A 23098-nucleotide genomic window follows, 5' to 3' on the forward strand; every position below is an offset into this window, starting at 1 on the left:
TTGAGGAAATTCCCGCATTATGACCCCTGCCTTGCCAAGGTTGAAGTCATAGCTCAGTTATCCAGCATCTATTGCAGCAAAGACATAGGCATATGACATTGGCTCTTCCAGACGTTTCCTTGGAAGAGCTCAATCTGAAGAAACGTGTGGAAGTCAAATTTGCACAGGATCTGTCCCTAGAGGAGGGTGGTGAGACACTGAACTTTCAGAGGCAGCAGTGGCATAGCTTCTAGTTGGTAATGTCCCTTGCTCAGGGTCTTTGGTGCCTTTGACCAGAGGAGGTATAAGAATACTTTAATATGGATGGTCGGATAATTTGGGTGTTGTTCCTGGAAGCACAGTCACCAAACCCTATTCTCTGGTCCTCCTGGAGATTCTGTAAGCTACTTCACAATCTCTAATGAATCTTCCAAGGATGCTTCTGGTGGATGTGCTCCACCAACACAAGGAAGTAAACCAAGAAAAAAGACTGAGATGGGCGGGGGGTGGATTAAGGGATCTAACATAATAGGGAAAAAGAATCCCCAGGATTACAGTGGGTAGAAACCCCAGGATGCAGGCTGTGCAACAACCTAAAGACTAAGCAGTCCAGATTCAGTTAAACATATGGAGGGCTCCAGGAAGAATATTTCTGAAAAGAGAAATCGGATTTAGTACGTGTTGTGTTTTATGTATTTAGAAGAGATTTGCACTGCTTGAAATGAGTTTGGGAATGAATTAATATGTATAAAACCGAGCAAATGAAATAAGACAATTACTAACTATAGGATAAATAAAATTTTGTTTATGAAAGGCAGTGCAATCATGGTACACTACATGACTCAGCTGTATCTAATATTACATGGTAAAAATTCAGACTTGATTTAACCAAAAAATTTGATATGAGAGGCTGGGGTAGAGGAAGTCTATGTGTGCTGGGATGGAGCATAAGAGAACTAGATGGACGTCTTTTTTGTTTTTTTTTTTAACATCTTTATTGGAGTATAATTGCTTTACAATGGTGTATTAGTTTCTGCTTTATAACAAAAGTGATGAGTTATATATATACATATGTTCCCATATCTCTTCCCTCTTGCGTCTCCCTCCCTCCCACCCTCCCTATCCCACCCCTCTAGGTGGTCACAAATAGATCCACGTCTTTTATAGTCTGTGTCCACAATATCTAAAACTGAAAAGTCTAGAAATACCGGAAAAACAAAACATAGAAAATAGCTAAAATATGTAAGAGTGGTTGCCTTTGAGGAGTGGGAATGAGGGAGAGGAATTATATTTGTCAGGGTTCTTTATTTGCATTCTACAGAATTTACTACAAAGCAAAAGAGGTGTGTTCTGTTTTATTTTTAGTTTGTTTTTAAGTATTCAGTAGTTTATGGAATCTCTGGGAACATTTCAAGAACCAGGATTATCTGCTACTCAAGAAATATATTTAAAATTTATTTAGAGTCCAAAGAAGCATATGTTAGAAGTTGCCTTAAAATTCGAGTGGCTGTGTCTTGGAGATAGGGGTTCAAGAAGACTTCTGCCCTTCTGCCAGATACCACTGTGGCTGCCACAGTATCCATGTAAGAGGAAAAAAAATAGAGAAATCTCTGAGGTTAATATTCCCAGGCTCAATTTATTATATGTCACAATGAAGTCATTATGTGACATTTAAGTTGCTGATTTAAAGGCCAAGTCCTCATCTTTGTCAGGATTTAATTTATGCTGTTTAATCAGTGCTGTGCAGGTCTGACACTTCTCCTCTATATCCATACTCCTGGATATTCCTAACTAGGGAGTCCACATCAAATATTGGCATTCGAGATAAAAAGGTCCAGGAAAAGGCACCTTTTAATCTTCTCTTTTCCACGAAGCTTCTCAAGAAAGGAATGTTGAAGCTTGTGGAGCAGAATCATGCAGGTATCTTAGAGAAAGAAGCAAGCACATCTCATTGAAGGGATTTATGACTTTAGACAAGTGCCCATTAGAGGTGAAAGCAAACTGTCAAGTAAAACAGTCTGGAGAGTTCCCACATCAACAGTTTGTTTTAAGCAAACGACTGTAGAGGACAGTCGTTTCCGAGACCTAGGGTTTGTAGAGAAGAATCCCTCAAGTAGGAGAGTCTTCTTGAAAGCAGGGATTGTAATTTAGATAAGGGTAAGAGAACAAAAGTGAGGGAGGAGGCACATAGAGTCAGGGACAATGGCTAGATGGATTTGACTGAAGCTGGGAGCTTGTTTAAGGAACTATTGTGAGACACATTTGGGGAAACAAGAAGAGATAAAGATGGTGGTTTAAACACAATCGTTTATTTGTTCCCTCCAAAACTACGCTGGAGTGACGATAACAGGATTTTTGTTTTAAGAAGTAATATACCAAGAAAATGGTAAAGGAGATAATATAGTAGCAAAACTTGAAAACAGATGGACAAGTAGAAACTGATTTGTCAAACCCAGGAAATTTGAATGCTAAATTGGCAGTGACGAAAGCCAAGAAGCAACACAATTCCTTAATTGTCTCTAAGAACCCAGAAGGCTTAGGATTTCATGGCACCAGGTGCCTCTGGAAGTGGCAGTTAAAATGAGGCTAAGGAGGGCTTGTGGAAAGTCTGTCTTAGGAGCAGTGAGAACCTCAGATCCCCTCCCTCTGGGCAGCAGGGTAAACTGCTCTCTCACCCTGAACAGAAGACTAAGCTTCATTTTCTAGAGCAGGTGAAAAGGATGGTCTCTGGACTGGGAATTTCCAGGAATTGTTGAGAATGTGGTTGTTATAGGGAAAACCAATTGATTTAGTGAACTTCCCAAGCTGGATATTGGAAAATTCAGGATGCATTTTCCATGTGGTGGGGAAGCCAGGCCTGTCCCCTCAGGAGGAAGATTAGAAGATTCTTCACTGTTGAATATCACCAGTCATAGAGATACTAGCATCAGAGGATCAGCCAGGAAACAGCCCAGCCAGATCACCATACAGGGAAGCATAATCTCCAAACTCATCCACACACCCTGAGCTTCTAAACAGTTCTTTATGCTGTACTCTTATATGTGCGCCTACTAGTAAGGATCACCAGACATTTGAGGCAAACCTTAAACATGAAAGATAGAAACCAAAACAAAACAAAACAAAAGAAAAAAAAATAAAAAAGAAGTTTCAAAGAAACACACTGTACAGGAGGGAAAAATACCTCCAAAAGCCACTGACATTTTAGTATTTTCTGAGACATGAAATAAGTGCACCTGTGAAACAAAAATAGGACAATGGTGGGGGCAGGGAAGGAAGCTATATACACCTGAAAAAGCTAAGGGGACAGAAATGAGCTGTTAAAAATTAAAAAGTTTGATAGGAGAAATGAAAAAGACAATAGAAGTAGGTTTATAAGATAAGGATGAGAGAAAATTTCAGAAGATAAAGCATAGTGAGTGATAAAGGGATAGAAAATTAGAAGAAGAAAAGACACAAAAATTGGAGGTCCAGTCCATGCGGTCTGATATCAAAATACAGGAGTTAATGTACAGAGGGAAAATCTAGAGGAAGTTGTCAAAGAAGTAACTAAAAAGTTTTCATAAACTAAAGAACCAGAATTTTGAGATGGAAAAATTTAAGAGCACTGGGACAAAGAAAAGCTCCTATAAACTAATAGAGAGGAACACAACAAACTAGGACTAGGAATCATACTTACATCTCCCTTATTCCTCATACCATACTCGCAAAACTATAAAAAAAGTTAATAAAACAAACCCCAAAACCCCAGTTAGAATTAAAGGTATAATTAAAATCCAAATTAAAAATACAATTAACATATAAAAAGGAAAAACCCCATAAGATAATATTTATCTGTCTCTGGATGAGCAAATAACTTCCTAAGTTTCTAAACATAAAGGCCATGAAAGGCATTACAAAGGAAAAGACCCACTCAACATTTTAATATATTAAACTGAAATATATGCCTAAACCATTTAAAATTAAATATAAATTAAAGAAATGGCAAACTGGGAAAAAACTATGAACAGATAAAACAAAGGGTTTAATATGTAAAATATTCACATGAGCAATATGTAAAATGTTCATATACTGTGTAAAATATGTGAAATAGTCACATAATGTATAAAATGTTCATGTAAGTAGATGAGAAAAAACACTAGAACCATATTACAGAAAAATGGGCAAAGGATATGAACCAATACAAATGGCTAGATTCACTGAAGAAGAAAAAGTCAATCTTAGTTGTAATCTAAGAAATATAAATTAAAATTAGAGCTACATTTTTCACCAAAATTTTTCACAATAATTTAGTTTACAAATTATTAAAGATTGTTTTTCAGAGTAAGTTAACGGTGAGGATGTAAAGTGATATGTTTCTGGAAAGTTTGGGCAATACATGTTAAGGATTTTAAATGTTTAAAACTTGCAATGCAGTAATACAATTTCTAGAAATCTAATCCAAGGAATTTCATTATTTAACTACTGTTATACCAAATATACTGATCTAGTTACTGAAAAATATAGGATATTTATAAGGGATTAGGAATACTTGTGGGAAAGTAAAAAACAAAATAACTGTCCAATAATAGGGGGAACGTTGAGTCACTTATCTCCATCAAATAGAATTTATTTAGCCATCAAATATTATGGTTATAATTACTTTCAATAAATGGTAAGTAGACTTTCTAACTTGAGAAGAAATTTATTAACCACAGCATTTAGATATTGGCTGTCAGCAGAAACAATGGCTAACATCTGAGGCATTCTGTCAACAATCCTCATTTGAAATAATAGCTTTGAAATATGCACGGAACATAAAAGACAAGAAGGCTTTCCTGCTGTCTTGAAATTGTTGAGCAATCTGTACAATAAGCAAACAGGACAATAGCCACAGTGAGAGGATTTATTAAACTGACTTCACTTCTTACCTTCCCCAGTTTAAAACACACACACACACACACACACACACACACACACACACACCAGGAAAGCTTGGAGGAATTATTTTTGAAAGACTCCTAATTTCCAGAAATCCATCAAGTCTAATCATTCTGCTCAAAATACTTTTCTTCAATTGTCAGGTTTCCTTAGATGAAGAATTTCTGTGTTACTGGGGATACCATGAATAAGGGTAAAATGGAAGAGTAACTGAAACGAAAGGGTACTTATTCTCAACTAGTACCTGGGGTTCCAGTTGAAAGAAACATGGAGGCGGTTTCACAGTAAAAGCAACCATCTGAGACCCATAGAGAAGACATTTGTCTGGAGCACTGAAGGATCACCGTAATTGTAACTGGCAAATTCTGAGAAGTTTTGATTTGCGCACAGAGTTACTCTTACAAAATCAGAGTGTTTCAGTTGGATGCTCAATATCTGAAGACTAATGTGTATCTAGATTATTTATTTTGTACAGATGGAAGCCCGGCCTCATTCCTCCTAGGAGCCTTAGAAATGTAAAAAGGAACTAATTTAGTTTATAAAACAAATACAGGGGACTTCCCTGGCAGCCCAGTGGTTAGGACTCTCTGCTTCCACTGCAGGGGCACGAGTTTGATCCCTGGTCAGGGAACTAGGATCCCACATGCCACGTGGCAAAGCCAACAAAAACAAATATGCAACTCTAGCCTTGTTTTCGTTGTCTATTAATAATTCAATAAGAAATGAGGGCCTGTGTGATCTTCATAATCAGCATTTTATGGTTTATTACGGGAAAGGCCCTTAGCATGGTATTTAAATTTTTGACATTAATTTTCCTTCTAAATTGTTTCACTTTTCACATCTTTAGAGGAAGTTTTCATATAAAATGAAAAATTTGATTATAAATTTATATAGTTTTAAATAAAATCATTGTAGAAGAATTTTGAAGATTAAAAATTAGGGTGAGATAGGCAGATTATCACGATACAGGTAACTGCTACTTATAGATCCTCAGGGTCTAGCTTGAGTGGTGACAGCTATAAGTAGGAGAGGAAGGCAAGCTGGATCCTTGGTTCCTTATATAAGGAAGGAGAGCACAGGAAGCCTCCCTGGGGTATCCAGATGTCCCTGGGGCCTCACAGTAGGCTGTTGTGGGATCCCCTGTCATCACCGACTCTATGTCTAGGGACAGGGAGATGTAATAGCCAATGGTAACTAGGATACTGTATTCCCATCCTTAGAAAAAAAGATTTCTAAAGGAGGAAGTGAATTTCAGGAGAAAGATGATCAATTTGTACTAAACAAGTTGATTTTCAGGGGCTCAGTGGCCAGTCAAGAAGGAAAAGCAAATCAGAAGCGCAGGAGTAAGTCAGTGCTATTCGAGAAAGCTATGGCACTAAATAATATCTTTAAAGAGAGAGTGTGATACTAAAGAATGCCGTGAAGATAAAAAGGAAATTTAAAGGGAGAAAAAAAAATAGTTCAAAGAGAGATGAGAATTGAGCTTTGAAATAAGACTGCATTTGTATAGTAGAAAAAGAAGTGGGACCAAGGAGAAAGAAAAGAACCGGAGAAGACTATCAGTACCCTGGAGGTCAGAGACATTTTAGGAGGAAGGAGGTGCGCCATGAATCAAAAATGTAGAGAGATAAAGTGTAACCCATGGAGCAGAACTTGGGAGACAATGTGATGATTTACAGAGATGAATTTCAGTGGAGAAGTGGGGTCAGAATCAGAAGACGAGAGAGACGAGGAAATGCTTTTGTAAATGTAGATTATTTTGTTTATGTTTTGACATGTTGGGTATTGAAATGAAGGAAAGAGAATGGATGCAGCTTAAATCAGGAAACAGACTGATGACTGATTATTTAACACTTTACAGAGGTGATAGTGATCATTTAATTGACCATAGTTTTGGAATGCATGGGAAGAGTCCATTTAAGGAGTTTAAATGGCAAGATTAGCCCTGGAGAGGGGGAGTATCGTCTCTTCTCCTGAGATAGGAGAGTAGGAAGAAAAATGGGGTGTAACCAAGAGGAGAGAGAATGCAGTGTGCGCCAAATGATTTTAGTTACTTATTTTTTTAATAAACATTTTTGGAGTGTGCACTATATAAAGTACCAAGATCCCTTGGAAAATATGAAGATGAACAGTACCTAGACAATGCCCTCAATGTGGTTTTATATGGAAGATAAGACAAGTGCAAATATAATTCTAGAGATTGAGAACACAACCTATTAAGTTAAATATAAATTTTTCTACACCTCAGTTTCTTCCTCCATAAAATGGGAATAATGATAGTACCACCTATGTTTCAAGCATCCCATTCTCTTTCTAGCTTACATTTCCTAGTGTTCTAATAGAAGTATTTGACCTAATGGAGACATTCAGCCCATGAATCGAACACTGTTTCATTCTCTCTCATTGCCCTCATGTTCTCATTTCCTTTTTTACCCGGGATAAATTTACTGGCCCATCATTTTAATCACTCTCTTATCCCTCCATCCAATCCAACAAGTCACTTGTTCCTCTCTCCTTGAGATACACGTGGCTGGAAAACCCTAACCCTGATGAAACCTTACTATTTGCTTTCTTCCCATCTTTTGAGTCCCTTTCTGCATGGAGGAAAATTCCACAGAGTCATACAATATGAGTTCAGGAAACACATCCAGACCAAGGCACACATAGGCTCTGCATTTCTTCAGCATCTACATGAAGAGGCGTCTCATGTTGAGGAGAGTTTTGTTCTAGTGGAAGCCCCTTCCCCATTGCTCTTCCTTCATATAGGGCTTTGATGACAGCCACTTTATTAGGAAAGGGACCTTCAGACTGCTTGGGGAATTAAGCTGCCTAGATATCATGTCAGCCATTTACAGGAGCTGTCTGGGAAAGCCAGCAGCCCTGTACTTTAGGAGGCACCTGGAGACTTTGGATCCTTTTGGATGCTATAGCCGTCCAGTCATAGAAGGAGTCTAGGCTAGCCTACTGTTCAGGCATCCTAGGATGAACATCTAGGGTCATTTATGAACAATCCTTCTCCTTCATAACAATCTATCCCCAAGAAGCTTGAGTGCTCATCAGGTGTTTCTGAAATAGGAAGAGAGACATCATTTGATTTCCACCCAATCTTTAGAGGCTGAGTTAACTGTATTTGTCACACTCCCTCAGGGATGAGCTAGATTGTCAACCACTTCCCCTCCCCACCATTTATTACCAATATATTCTATAGAGACCTCGAGATTGTTACTTTTATCCTTTGACATTAAAGTTGGAAAAGGAGAAGAGTGCATTGATCCTCCATTACCTACCTTCTGCGTATTCCATGGTGCATGAGGCTCCAGGGCAGAGGTACAAGGAGCTAATACGGCTCACTCAAAGGGCCCCTGCCATCAGTATTCGGGTCTGCAGCAAATATTAATTTGATGCACTCTTACAAAAGCTACCAGCAGGGGTCACAGAGAGCAAGCCCTTCCTTGGCTATTATTTTGTCCTTGATCCCAGACCCAAAGGATAAAGGTTTTATGTTAAAGCCCAATAGTGGTGACCTCTTTGGGGAGAGGGGTGGTAGAGGATCAGGCCCCAGCCCCAGCTTCCTCTTGTCTTGAATGGACCCCAGATAACATATAGGGACCTCTGGCACCTCTTGCAGACCACAGGAGATGTGGGGAGTTTCTATTACTTGGAACAATGGCAGGCCAGCTGATTTTAGTCTTATTGGGGAGACTACAGGGTGAGGAAGGTTAAATGCCTTTGTTCTCTAAAGACAGTTGAGCTCTTCCTCACAGATTTCTTTAGCATGGTTTTCTTCTCTCCCTGGTTCTTGTGCTGACCAGATACTACTGGTGTTTAATGCCCTGACCACTGTGCTAGCTTCTCCCATTCTGGCAGCTTTCCCAGGGAAAACCCTTTGTTCCTAAAAGGACCCTGAAATTTGTATTACCTTTAGATCCCATATATTTTCTTGTAAGAAATCTTAAAGGAAAAATTTCAGGCAAAATACCTGTGCTTTGTGGGCTGATAACATTAAAAATGAGGTATTTTACTAGACAGTTGGGAGAGATGATTGCATTCAATTGTGTTGGAATAGGGAATGATGGAGTTAGGGTGGGGCTGATTTGAGTAGAATCTGGAAGAGATACATGGGTACTGACCAACAGTTCAAGTTTCATTTGGAAATATTTTCTTGAGAGAGTACCTGTTTTCCTGGAAGGAAAATTGTCTCTACTTTTATCCAAAGCAAGACGATCAGAGGAGACTTCACTGACAAGGTGATGTTTGCGCTGAGGCTTGAGAGTTGCCTGGGTGCAAAGACCATCAGACAAGAGTATACCGGCCTTTTTTGAGACACAGCCAGGAATGTGTTTGGAAGGAGAGAGCAAGGAGCAGGGTAGAAAGGGGTGAGGTCAAGAGGTGATAGTGGGCCAGATCACTTAGGGACTTTTAGGACATTCGAAGGATTCTAAGTGGGGTGGAATAGGTGTGCCTGACGTTTGAGGACAGGGGAAACTGAAAGAGAATATTTGAACAGTGGAAATGAGGGGAGTTTAAGAGGATTAGGAAACAGTAGTAAGGGAACACTTGTAATTCGGTTAATGAGATAGTTTGCTTCGTTTTTTTTTTTTCTTTGTTTATTTGTACACATATATTTTTTGTCCTAAAATTATAACTATTACATATGCTCCATACAGTTCAAGTTGAACTTGGCATATACATAGTGAAATTTATATTTGGCATTGTTTTCAATATGGTTTTTTTTCACACACACGCACTGTATTTTATTTTTACAGGAGATAAATAAACTGACACCAAGCATTGTAAATGGATGAGCACAAGAAAAGCAACAATGACTGCAGTTACCAAACACGAAACACACTCATACTATGTCATAATAGCGACATTCAGTCCAGTAATCTTCCGCTGTAACAGCTCCTTTACTTTGCAGTGAAAATTGACTTGTATAATATTTGCCTCTGAGTTCTTGTGGGATTGTTTTTTTTTAATTCAAACAGAAAGTCACAAAAATGATAATCATCTTCCTAAGTTCACTCATTCCCATGTAATTATTTTTTTTTCTTCTTGATGTTTTGTAAGGCACTTTTATGAATTCATCAGTTTGCCATTAGAGTTCTGAAAATGCTTATTCGTTCAGTTACACAGGATAGATAGTTACCAGAAACCTGTACTTGTCAGAGTGTTTTCCATGAATTCCTTGAAGATGAAACCCTTTCATAGGAACATTTTTGCAAAAGCATCAGAGTACACGCAGTACTCTCTGTAAATGATAAAAGACTTAAAAATGACCACAGTTAAAGATTTGACGAAAGTTCATAATAATGCAATTGACAAGGAAATTTACTTATTTCTGAGATATACATTTTAAAGTAATAACTAGAATTATGACTTATAACATTATACCAGAACATATAAGATTTTTAGAAATTTCATGTAATGTCAGAAACATTTATATTAACGTATTTCCATACAAATAACCCAAAAAAGTTTATTATTAGTTTTTTTGTTGTTGTTGTTTGTTTGTTTGTACTGCAGGTTCTTATTAGTCATCAATTTTATACACATCAGTGTATATATGTCAATTCCAATCACCCAATTCAGCACAAGCACACCAGCATCCTCACCCCACCACAGTTTTCCCCACTTGGTGTCCATATGTTTGTTCTCTACATCTGTTTCTCAACTTCTGCCCTGCAAACCTGTTCATCTTTACCATTTTTCTAGGTTCCACATACATGCATTAATATACGATATTTGTTTTTCTCTTTCAACTAACTTCATTCTGTGTGACAGTCTCTAGATCCATCCACGTCTCAACAAATGACTCAATTTCGTTCCTTTTTATGGCTGAGTAATATTCCATTGTATATGTGTACCACTACTTTATCCATTCATCTGTCAATGGGCATTTAGGTTGCTTCCATGACCTGGTTATTGTAAACAGTGTTGCCATAAATATTGGGGTGCATTCGTCTTTTAGAATTATGGTTTTCTCTGGGTATATGCTCAGTCGTGGGATTGCTGGATCACATAGTAATTCTATTTTGAGTTTTTTAAGGAACATCCATACTGTTCTCCATAGTGGCTCTATCAACTTACATTCCCACCAACAGTGCAAGAGGGTTCCCTTTTCTCCACACCCTCTCCAGCATTTGTTGTATGTAGATTTTCTGATGATGCCCATTCTAACTGGTGTGAGGTGATACCTCATTGTAGTTTTGATTTGCATTTCTCTAATAATTAGTGATGTTGAGCAGCTTTTCATGTTGATGCATCTCTTTTTTCTACCTTTAATGAGAATGTTACTTCTGTTTCACTGTTAAGAATGATCCTTGGTATTTTTTACCTTGAAATTCTTTATCTTACAAAACAAGTTTCTCTTGATGCTTTGCAAGTAAGAATTGTAAAATCATGAATGGATTTTGCATTTCATCAAATGCTTTTTTGATACCTATAAGACGATGGTATTTTTCATTTACTTTGTTAATATTCTGAATTATATCATTAAATTTTCCAATGTTGAATCATCCTTCCATTCTATTTGGTCATGATGTATTATAATTTTATTATATTGCTGTATTTCGTTGGATAACATTCCATTTTATGCTTTCATGTGTGCTTATAAACAAAGATGGCCTGTAGCTTTATATTTTATTGTCCTTTTTTCGTTTTGCTCTCAGAGATGAGAATAGCTTCATCTGAGTAGCTTTCCAACTTTTTCCATACTCTGAGACAATTTGCACAATAAGAGTTAACGTTTCTTGCAACTTTTCTAGATTCACATATAAAATGATGTGTCTCCTGGACTTTCAGCAGTCATACTTTGAACCAGCTTCTTATACTGGGGTATTATTCAAGCTTTCTGGTGTTTCTTGGATCCATTTTGGGTATGTTTCCTCTCCAGAAAATTATTCTTTTCTCTTATCTTTTGAAAATCTTGCTGTCAAGTTCCTCCAAGGATTCTCTTTTGAGATTTAAAAAATCCTTTTGTGCACTATTTCATTCCTAGTGGTTTATTTTCCCCTTCTTTCTTAGGCTCAGTTACGCCCATGGTTTACTGCTATCATTAATTTCTTCCAAGAATAATTTTGGTCATCAGTGTTTGGTGTTGTATGTGTTTTCTTTCATTAACTTTGTCTTTATTCTTTGTTATTGTTTTACTCCTACCTCTTCTTTCTCTTCTTCTATTTTGTAGCTTCTTCAATTGAATGTTTAGTTCATATATTTTCAATCACCCTTCCTTTTCCTTTTGGTATGATGAAAGATATCTGTCTCCTTTAATGCTTTTAACCCTAAACTATATTTCAAATTTTACTTAAATAATTTAAATAAATTTAAAAAAATTATTTCACAGAAATTTGTAAAAATCATCATAGCTTGATGACTTATGACAATGAGCCATTCTGATGGCTGTGTAACCAGCACCTGGCTTCAGGGTAGAATATTCACATTATTCTAGAGACTTCCTCACACCCCCCACTCACAACCTGTCTCTCTCACAAAAGTAACCACTACTCTGACTTCTAACATAGATTACGTTGCCTCCTTTTTCTCTTTATATAAATGGAAGCAAAGCATAGGTATTCTTTTGGGTCTGGATAATTTTGCTCACTATTCTGTTTATAGAATTATTCTTATATTTTCATGTACTTCTTCTTTATCTTCATTGCTGTATTGTATTCCATTGTATGAATACACTACAGTGTACTTAACCATTCTAATGTTGACTGGCATTTGAGTTGTTTCCAGTGTTTGGCTACTGAAATAATGTTGTTCTGAACATTCTTGGACTTGACTTTCATTGCACAGACACACACATATCCTAGGCATGAATCATAGCACATGGGTAAGTTCAGTTTTAGTGGATTCTGTCCAAATAGTTTTTCAAAGTGAATGTAATGATTTCCATTCTCCTTACCAGAGTACAGGAATTTCCAGTGTTCACAACAGCACCATTTCTTGTACTGTCAACCTTATGACATTTTAGCCTTTCTTTGAATATGCAATTATAGTCCATGGTGGTGTGTTATTTGTAGTTCCCTAGTAACTATCTCCAAACGTTAGTTTGCAACCTGTCTGTATTGTATTTTTTCTTAGGTTTTGTTTCCAATACTGCCCTGAAGACACGACATTTGGGATACCCACCCAGGGCTGGGTGATTCACTAGACCTCAAGAGGCCAGAGCCAAGTGTCGACCAAGGACATCACAGACTTGCAGGCTCAGCCAGCATCAGTCCTGAGCAAGGCTTCTGCCCAGCGTGGAGTCCCCTGCTGAATCAGCAAGCCTAAGAAATATTATCAACTCATTGCATTAAAGTCTACTGGGGGTTCCTGCTGATATACTCCAACCCATTTTTGAAAAAGTAGTGTTTTCCATCATCCTCACCTATTCAGAACATAAGTAAAAACCTGGGAGTTTCTTGCTTATTAATGAAAGCTATGAAGTCTAAGTCCAACTGGGCCCAGAACCCAAGTTGTAGCATAATGGTATTTCATCCAACCAAAGAAGAGTTTAATGATTTCAATACATACATTGCTTATATGGAATCCCAAGGTGCACACCGAGCAGGCCTGGCCAAGGTAATTCCACCCAAGGACTGGAAAGCCAGAGAGACCTATGATGATATCGATGACATCTTAATAGCTGCTCCCCTCCAGCAGGTGATTTCTGGGCAGACAGGAGTGTTTACTCAATACCACAAAAATAAGAAGGCCATGACTGTGGGTAAGTACCGCCACTTAGCAAAGAGTGAAAAATATGGGACTCCACCACACTTGGATTTTAAGGACCTGGAGCGAAAATATTGGAAAACACGCCCCTATGGTTCACCAGTATATGGGGCTGACGTCAGTGGCTCCTTATTCGATGAAAACACGAAGCAGTGGAACCTTGGACACCTGGGAACCATTCAGGACCTGCTGGAACAGGAGTGCGGAGTGGTCATCGAAGGCGTCAACACCCCCTATCTTTACTTCGGCATGTGGAAGACCGCATTCGCCTGGCACACGGAGGACATGGACCTTTACAGCATCAACTACCTGCACTTCGGGGAGCCCAAGACTTGGTACGCGGTGCCCCCGGAGCACGGCCGGCGCCTGGAACGCCTGGCCAGGGAGCTTTTCCCGGGCAGCTCGCGGGGCTGTGAGGCCTTCCTGCGGCACAAGGTGGCTCTCATCTCGCCCACGGTCCTCAAGGACAACGGCATCCCCTTCGGTCGGGTCACTCAGGAGGCTGGAGAGTTCATAGTGACGTTTCCCTATGGCTACCACTCTGGCTTCAACCACGGCTTTAACTGCGCGGAAGCCATCAATTTCGCCTCCCCGCGCTGGATCGATTACGGCAAAGTGGCGTCGCAGTGCAGCTGCGGGGAAGGCCGTGTCGCCTTCTCTATGGACGTCTTCGTGCGCATCCTGCAACCGGAGCGCTACGAGCTGTGGAAACGCGGGCAGGACCGGACCGTGGTGGACCACACGCAGCCCACGGAGCCCAGCAGCCAGGGCCTGAATGCCTGGAGGGAGGTCCCCGCGCCCTGGGGAGCCGCTCTGGGCCTCAGGCACCACCAGCCACGCCGCGCTCGGCGCCCCCGTGGGCCTGTAGCCGCGGACGGTGAGACCCGCCACCGAGTCCCTGTGACTGCTGTGTCCCGGCGCTCCTCGCCGCCCTGGGGTTCTTGCTCGGCCGCCCAGTTCGAGGCTGCGGCCACCTGCACCTCCGGGGAGCCCAGCCCAACCCAGCCGCCGACCCCAGGTCCATCCGCCCCGGATGGCCACCCAGCTGGAAGGTGTGGCCCTCGTCGTCGTCCTTGGGAACAGGGGACTCAGGATCCAACTGCTCCCCCCAGGGCTAAGAGGAGGCTTTCCTTAGTCATTGCTCAGGACCCAGAGGCTCAGCCCCTGCCTGTGGATGCACCCTCGCTGGACAACGCTGACCCGCTCAGCCCTGGGCTCCAGCATCCCGCCAAGGCTTCTGGGTGTGGTTGTGGCCCTGTCCCCTAAGCCCAGGGGATGCCTTTCTACCCCACTGCTCTTGCGTGGGGATCCTTTGAAACTGGTCGCATTGACATTTCAGAGCTTTGGCTATTTGCAGGTCACTAGTCTTGCATGAGAGTCCCTCCCGTGCTACCGCTGGACCTGCTGGGTCCGTGGTGCTTACCAAATTGTCCAAAGTTTTTTCTTCCTTCCAGACCCTGGAATCTTTGGACACTGCTAACTCCTGTGTCACAAACTGAGGATTCATGCACTGGACACTCTAGTGTCTCTGGAAACTAGGTCCTGCTGAGGTCGCCAGAGCCCAATCTACCTCAGACTCCCATCCCGTGGGCCAGCTCTGGATGCTGCTCAACTTCTAAAGAATCCTGGGCTTTGATTAGCCTCCAGTCTCCCTCCTTTTCCTCTTCCCCCTTCCCTTCCCGCTTTTCTTGCCAAACTAGGCCCTTGTGACCAGTTAGGTCAGTAGAGACTCAGATAATATTGATAATCTTTCTGAGTCTTTGATGTATTTAAAATGTGTTCTCTGCCAGTATGGTAACCAGAAAGATAAAATCTGACTTTACTAAATATATTAAAGGTAACCGGAATATTAAAATCTGACTTTATTTTTTGTGTTGTTCATTCAGTCAACTGAGAGTTGGTCGTTTTTCTTGCACTTTTCTTAATAATTATATCAACACATTTCAAGCAAAACTTATTTTTCTGAGCTTGTTGCCTTGTGTGATGTTGGTGAGTGAGTTTGGGGTTGATTGTTGGGTTCCAGCTGGCTGGCTGGGTTGGGGGATTTGGTTTGCAGTCTTATCAGAAGGGAGACTTGGTGGAAATCACCTGGCACTTGGCTGATCCAGGTTGCTAGGAGAGATGAGCAAACACAGGGCAAAAAGTGCCAGCATGTGAAAATCTTCTCTCCAAGTCTCCACTGCCTTCTCAGTGCACTATGTACATTTCACATGGTTAAGTCATTGATACATCCCAATATAAAAATCCACAAATAAATGAACAAGACAATTTCAAGTGGGCATATGTTCTGTGAAGAGAGTAAAGGGGATGGGGTGATAGTACAGAATGGGCAGTGTGGTTCCGGTGGTCAGGGAATACTTCATAAAGCAGGAGACATTTCTGAGTCCCAAATGACAAGAAGGAAGGTCCAGAGCTGATTTCTACTTGGAGGAAACAAAAAGGGTAACAGTCTTAACATAGAGCTTGGTTATTTTGTGTGGATAGAGAGGAAGCTCATTTGTGTCTGGGGCATAGAGAAGGGAGAGGCAGGGTCCAGGGTATGTAGGGCCCTGTAGCTCATGTTAAATATTTGATTTTTTTTCAACATGAAATGAGAAGGCATTGGAAGTTTAAAACAGCACTTGACATGATATAATTTGCATATTTAACTAATCACCTTAATTGTTCTGTGGACCCCTTGGGGGCAGGAGAAGTAGGTAGAACATCTAAGTAATACAGGTGAGAATCGATGGTTACTGACTTAGGCCATAGTGTTGAGAATGCACAGAAGTGGCCAAACTCAGAATAAATTTTAGAAATTGAAAATGATAGTTTGGATGCAGAAGGAAACATTTCGGAGAATCAAACCGCATCTCTCTTCCCTCCAGCTGTCCCCTACAGAATTTCAGTAAGATTCTGGAATTTGAAGCACCATGTAAAACTACAGGCAGGAGCAAGGAAAAAGTAAGCCTTCTTTGAAGTTCTGATTGAGCAGTAGCAAAAGCCCATGTGTCCTCCCTATCACCATGCAGCTAGGCAACTCTGTGGTAGTATATTCTGTGGAAAACTGAAGCTGAGAGACTGAACTCAGGATCCTCAGTGGAGGATGGCAGTGACATGCTTGGTTGAAAAGATGATTAAGCCCTGTATTGAGATGGTGGAACTACATGATGGAAGCAGACTGGAATTACTGGGAAGGCAGCAGCCCTGGAGAGCAACTGGACCATAGTAGATCTCATATGAGCCAGGAGTAACCTTTCATGTGATAAGTAACTGAGATCTTGAGGGCTTTTGGTCCTTTAATTTAGATCAGTTGTGGATATGGCAGTGCAGAGAAATATGGGAACTCTGAGAAGCCTCTATGAAGACAGTAGCCTGGCTCGTATTGCTATTTTAAATTTTAGAACCTGAAATTTTCCTTGTTACATTTCAGGGATATCACAATCTCTTCCCGGCAGATACATGCTCCAAATAGCCTAGGATAACAAAATTGGGGGTTTTGAAGGAAAAGAAACAAAAATAAATCTCAGAAAATATTTCTTCCACTATACTCCTTATGTTGTCACTCACTTTCATAGTTGAAACAAAATTTCCTTTGCCCAATAAAAAGAAACAATGTTAAAAATACAGTTCAGTTTTACCAGTACACTTGTTCCTAAATTAGTGTCCTTGACCTAAGTAAGCAGCTTTCAAAAGAAGATTTACAAATGGCCAACAGGCCCATGAAAAGATGTTCAACATCACTAATTATTAGAGAAATGCAAATCAAAACCACACAGGGATATCACCTCACACCTGTCACAATGGCCATCATCAAAATGTCTACAAATAATAAATGCTGGAGGGGGTGTGGGTGAAGGGGAACCCTCTTACACTTTCGGTGGGAATGCAAATTGGTTCAGCCACTATGGAAAACTGTATGGAGGTTGCTTAGAAAAACTAAAAATAGAGCTACCATATGATCCAACAATCCCGTTCCTAGGCGTATATCAGGAAAAGATGAAAACCCTAATTCGGAAAGATACATGCACACCAGTGTTCATAGCAGCCTTATTTATAATAGCCAAGACATGGAAACAAACCAAGTGTCCCTCAACAGATGACTGGTTTAAGAAGAAGTGGTACATACATACCATGGAATATTAACCAGAAAAAGATGAAATATTGCCACTTGCAGCAGCATAGATGGACCTAGAGGATACCATACAAAGTGAAGTAAGACAGAAAAAGACAAATATATCACTTACATGTGTAATCTCAAAAACGATACAAGTGACTCTATATACAGAACAGAAACAGACTCACAGACATAGAAAACAAACTTGTGGTTAGCTAAGGGGAAAGGGAGCAGGGGAGGGATAAATTAGGGGTATGGGATTAACAGATACACACTGCTGTACAGAAAACACATAAGCAACAAGGATTTGCAAAGCAAAACAAAACAAAAACAAAAACAAAACAAAACACACAAGGATTTGCTATATAGCACAGGGAACTGTATTCATTATCTTGTAATAACCTATTAGGAAAAATAATCTGAAAAAATACGTATATAACAATCACTTTTCTGTACGCCGGCGACTAACACAATATTGCAAATCAAGTATACCTCCGTTAAAAAAAAATTAGTCTTCTTGAAAGGATCAGGAGCTGGGGGTGGTAATGAAGGGGGTTCATCAAGCAATTCTGTTGAAAATTCTATTTTATTTCAAGTCAACCGGCACACTCAGTTTGGATACTCACAATCTGGACCACTCTTCTCAGGAAAAGATGCCCAAATCCAGCTGTTCTTCCATGTCCAGTAAGTTTTTGCTATACTTAATCTTGGAAAAGCAAGGGACATTGACAATGACAATTACATAGAGGCAAGGATAGAGCCACCTTTGTTCTCACTGCCACGATCTATCCTAGGCCTCTCTCCACTTCTGAAAAATAACAATCAGGAATCCAGTGTATATTCATCAAGTTTGTAGACAAAAGGCTATGAAACCGAAAGTAGTATGTCGTGTGGTTTTAACAACTTACCCCCACCATCACCTTTTAGAAAAGTCAATATTACAGTTACAAGATGTAAAGACTTTCCTATCTGTAGTTCCTAGTCAGTTCAACAAAGTCAACTAGATCTGTGTAATTTATTTTATTTTATTCACTCTGCTGACGATGGACAATAGGGTCATTTCCAAGTCTTTGTTATTTCAAACAATGCTTTAGAGAACAGCTTTGTATATAGGATTTCTGGGTTGTATTTATGTTCACTTTTAACTTTTTAGGAAAAGCCAGCTTGCCTTCCAATTTCCACCTCTATTGGCAGTGTGGGAGAGTTCTGGTTTCTCCATATCTTGACCCACTATTTTATATTGTCAGACCTAATCAAAATGGGCAGAGAATAGCTTCTCTGATTGCTAGGGATCCTGCACATCTTCTTGTATTTATTGGCCATTTGGATTTCCTCTTTTCTGAGTTACTTATTCTAAAGCTCTGCCTACTTTTTTTGGTTTGACTATTTTTTGTTGTTGTTAATGTAGAAGTTACGTGATATTCAGAATACTAATTTATTGTCTATTTCATGCATGATGACAAACTTCTCCTAGACTGTAATTTCTTTTAATTTTTGACGTCATTGTATTAGTCAAGGTTCTTCAGAGTAATAGAACCGATAGAAGATATATGTATAGCTCTTAGTAGGGGAACTCATTCATTTGGTTATGGAGGCTGAGGAATCCCACGATCTGTCAGATGGGCCGTCTGCAAGATGGAGAACGGGGAATATGGCTGGGTCTGGGTTCGAAAGCCTGGGAACCAGGAGTGCCCATGTCAGATGTCCCAAAGCAAGAGAAGACGGATGCATCTGCTCAAGCAGAGAGTAAATTCACCCTTCCGCTGCTCTTTTGTTACATTTGGGCTCTCAGTGGTTTGGGTGATCCCAGCTGCAGTGGTGAAGGTGATCTTTACTCCGTCTACTGATGCAAGTGCTAATCTCTTCCCGGAACAGCCATGCACAACACACAGAAGTAATGCTTTACCAGCTATCTGGGTATCTCTTAGCCCAGTCTACATGTGAAATTAACCATTACAGTCATTAGTTTGGAATCATTTAAATATATCCGACATTCCCATCATGGTGCTTTTGGTTCTCTAAGACATTGTTACACCCTGAGTTCATAAAGACATTTTTCAATATTTTCTCTTAAAATTCTATGTTGTATCCGTCTTTAATGCACCTCAAATTTATTTATGTAAGTAGTATGCGGTCAAGCTCCAATTCTACCCCCCCCAATAGTGCGAATGCCACTACCACATATTGAATAGCCCATCCTTGCCCACTGGTTTGGTACACTACTTCCATCATAGGCAGACTCCCACATATCCATCCATGTGTCTGTGTCTGGCCTCTCTATTCTGTACGTAGATATATTTGTCCATTGCGGCTCAAATATCACAGTTCGGTGGAGGAGAAGTCACCCCTCTTTGTTCTTCTTTTAAGGAATCATCTTGGAGATTCTTGCTTGAATACTTCCCTACTTACTAGATCTGTCACCTTGAGCAAGTTTCTTAATATCTCCTTGATGCGGTTTCCTCCTATGAGAAATTGGGTTCATAGGATTTCCCTTATAGGGTCACTATGAAGATAAGGCATAAATAAATTCTTCTATGCAGAGTGCATTGAATAGTGTCTGGCCTTAGATAGTCATCATATATTAGCTTTTTTTTTTTTTTTTTTTTGCGCCGACGCGAGGGGTCCCGGGAGCCATCCTAAGGGCCAGGAAGCGATTCGGCCGCCAGGGCTCCACACGGGGTCTCACCGCCAGAGGCCTCCAGCGCAGGGGCGGTCCCGCAGCACCCAGGACGCAGACTGGCCTCCTCGCCCCCCCCCCCAGGGGCCCCCGTCGCGGGGCTCGGGACCACCACCGCCAAACACCCACGAGCCGCGGCCGGCTCGCGACAACGCTCTCCCGCGCGCACACCGGCCGCCCCGCGGGCCCCACCCACACCTCCGCCGGGCCCGACTCCCCAGCCTCGGGAACCGTGAGCACTCCACCCGGGGACGCCGCCGGCCGAGGCGGCCAGGAGGGCGACACCCTCACGTGGGCGAGGCCGGCTCGGTCCCAGATGGGGAAGGGGGCGCGGAGGAGTGGGGGCAGGTGAGGGCTGGCGGCGCCGGGGAGGTGGCGGCACGAACACACGGCGAGGGCCGCGGGGCAGGGGCGCGGGGCGCTGCCCAGGGAGAGGAAGGGCCGAGACACGACCGGGCCAACAGGAAAACAAGCGCGGGGTCCCACCGCCACACACACGAGATCGGTCCCACGACGCCTGAGACGCCGGCCGGCCCCAGCCACCCTGGGGACTCCCACGACCCGGCCCCACCGTCAGGGCTCGCGTGCGACGGTCCCCCCGCGTGACACGGAGAGACCCGTCCACCCAAACTCAACCCCTCCGCCCTCGCCAGATCCGCCTTCATCTAAGTCCGACCCCCGGGGCTCGCGCCACAGGAAAACGCTCCCGAGCGAGGCGACGCGCACCGTGCCCACACACCGCCAACGGCTGCAACTCGCGGTGAGTGCAGGCGCGACGGCCTCCTCGGGACTGCGGGACTGGGGAGACGGGACATCCGGGCGTCCCCGCCCCCTTGGGCTCGCCACCGGGGTCACCGCACGCGCACGCACACGCACACGCGCACGCGCGGCCCCGCGCCGTACGCAGACCTGGCGGGACTCTCCACCGAGTCAAAGGGGGGAGGCGCGGCCCGCGGTACGCAAAGAACGGCGCTCGGCCACACCGCTGGGCCGGCGCAAGCCCTCCCGCGAAGGCGAAGGGCTCTGCCCACGTGCTCTGGCAGTCGCCACCGTGACCACTGCACGCTTGGGAGGGGCAGCGGCTGGGGGTCCGGTACCCCAAGGCTGCCTCTCGGATCGCTAGAGAAGGCTTTCCCACCTACGGTGCGTCATCCCCCACCCATCGTCTCTCCCCTTCGGGCCCAGGGAGGCGCTCCACGAGCCGCCAAGTCCACGACTGGGCGGAGGGTGGGCGGGGGGGTCAGCGGTATGGGTAAGCACACGGCCCACAGGAGCGTTCGAGGCCACAGCCGGGGGCACAACCTCTGCCGCCCCCAGGCTCGTCCATCGGGCTCCAGAAGGAGGGAGCGCGCCCGAGAAGCGCGACAGACACCCTTCTCACAGGCCCGGGCCCAACATGATCGCACCCACGCCCGCGTGCTTGCCCCCACACACACAAGTGGTGGCGGCACACGTGGCGTTCACCTGGCCACAGCCGGTTCCCCCAACAGCACACCGTGGGAGGACGACGGCGACGAGGCGGCACCTGTCCCCCACCGAGGGAGAGAAACAGAGGCACGCCTCCCTTTACCGTCTCGACCCCCCCAGGAGAGCCACTCACGGGACACACCACTGCGGCGGGGACCCGAGGAGCACGCTGGGAAAAGGGAACGACACCACCGCTTGGCCTCGGGCACCTGAGGGACGACCTGGAGCACTCCAGGGGCACCACAGAGGACCAAGCAAGGCACGCTTACGCGCCGGCAGGGGCGCGCAGCGCAGCGGCGGGACTGCCCCCCACCAACGCGGAGAGGACCGCTCGCGAGGCACACGCCAAGGAGGCGAAGCGAGAATGTCTTCTGCGTCCCAGGACCACGTCCCCGTGCACGCCGTGAGGCAGGGTGCGGGAGACCGAGGGTCAGGGCCGGAGACCACCACCCCTGCCTTCCACACACCCCTCGACAGGCCGGGAGGGCGTGACAAGAGAGACGATGGGCCCGCGGACAGAACAAGAAGTGTGGTCCCGTTTGCCAAGAATGTCCGTCCCTTGTCTGGCGTAACTTAGGCCCCGGCCAGGAGACCAGGACATCACCACATCGATCAGTCAATATTAGCTTGGTTTTTTTTTTTTTTGCCGTACGCGGGCCTATCACTGTTGTGGCCTCTCCCGTTGCGGAGCACAGGCTCCGGACGCGCAGGCTCAGCGGCCATGGCTCACGGGCCTAGCAGCTCCAGGGCATGTGGAATCTTCCTAGACCAGGGCACGAACCCTTGTCCCCTGCATTGACAAGAGGACTCTCAACCACTGCGCCACCAGGGAAGCCCAATATTATCTATTTTTAATAATATTCTGATAGAGGTACAGGGAAACTTCTGTTGATCAAAAATAAATAAATAAATAAAAAGAGCGTGAAAAGACAAATCAAAGAGTGAGAACAGATACCGTGTTACTCATACCCAGTAAAGAACTAATAAGCAGAACATATAACTACTACCAAGACAGACAACCCAGCAGAGAAATGGACAAAATACTTGATGAGCCACTTCCTGAAGGAGCACCTCCAATCAGCCAATAATCATCAGAAAAATTGGTTCACCCCTATTAGTAACCAAGTAAATGCAAATCAGTATGAGGTACCCCTATGCCCTCACCTGATCGGCTAAAACTGAAAAGGCAGAAATCACCAAAGGTTTGCAGAAGTGAAGGGTGATGAGCACCCTTGCATGCA

At 43.1% G+C, this 23098-nt stretch overlaps 1 protein-coding gene across 1 annotated transcript; it reads left to right on the forward strand.

Moving 5' to 3' along the window:
- Positions 1-12737: 12737 nt before the first annotated feature.
- Positions 12738-14921, forward strand: LOC111171322 (lysine-specific demethylase 4D-like). Its single transcript, XM_022566914.2, has one exon. It carries the CDS (start codon positions 13318-13320, stop codon positions 14881-14883), a length of 1566 nt encoding a protein of 521 aa, XP_022422622.2. The 5' UTR covers positions 12738-13317; the 3' UTR covers positions 14884-14921.
- Positions 14922-23098: the final 8177 nt, after the last annotated feature.

The sequence above is a fragment of the Delphinapterus leucas genome, chromosome 7 (assembly GCF_059928025.1).
Source record: "Delphinapterus leucas isolate spDelLeu-1000000601 "Yukka" chromosome 7, BTC_Dleu_Yukka2, whole genome shotgun sequence".
Taxonomy (NCBI): domain Eukaryota; kingdom Metazoa; phylum Chordata; class Mammalia; order Artiodactyla; family Monodontidae; genus Delphinapterus; species Delphinapterus leucas.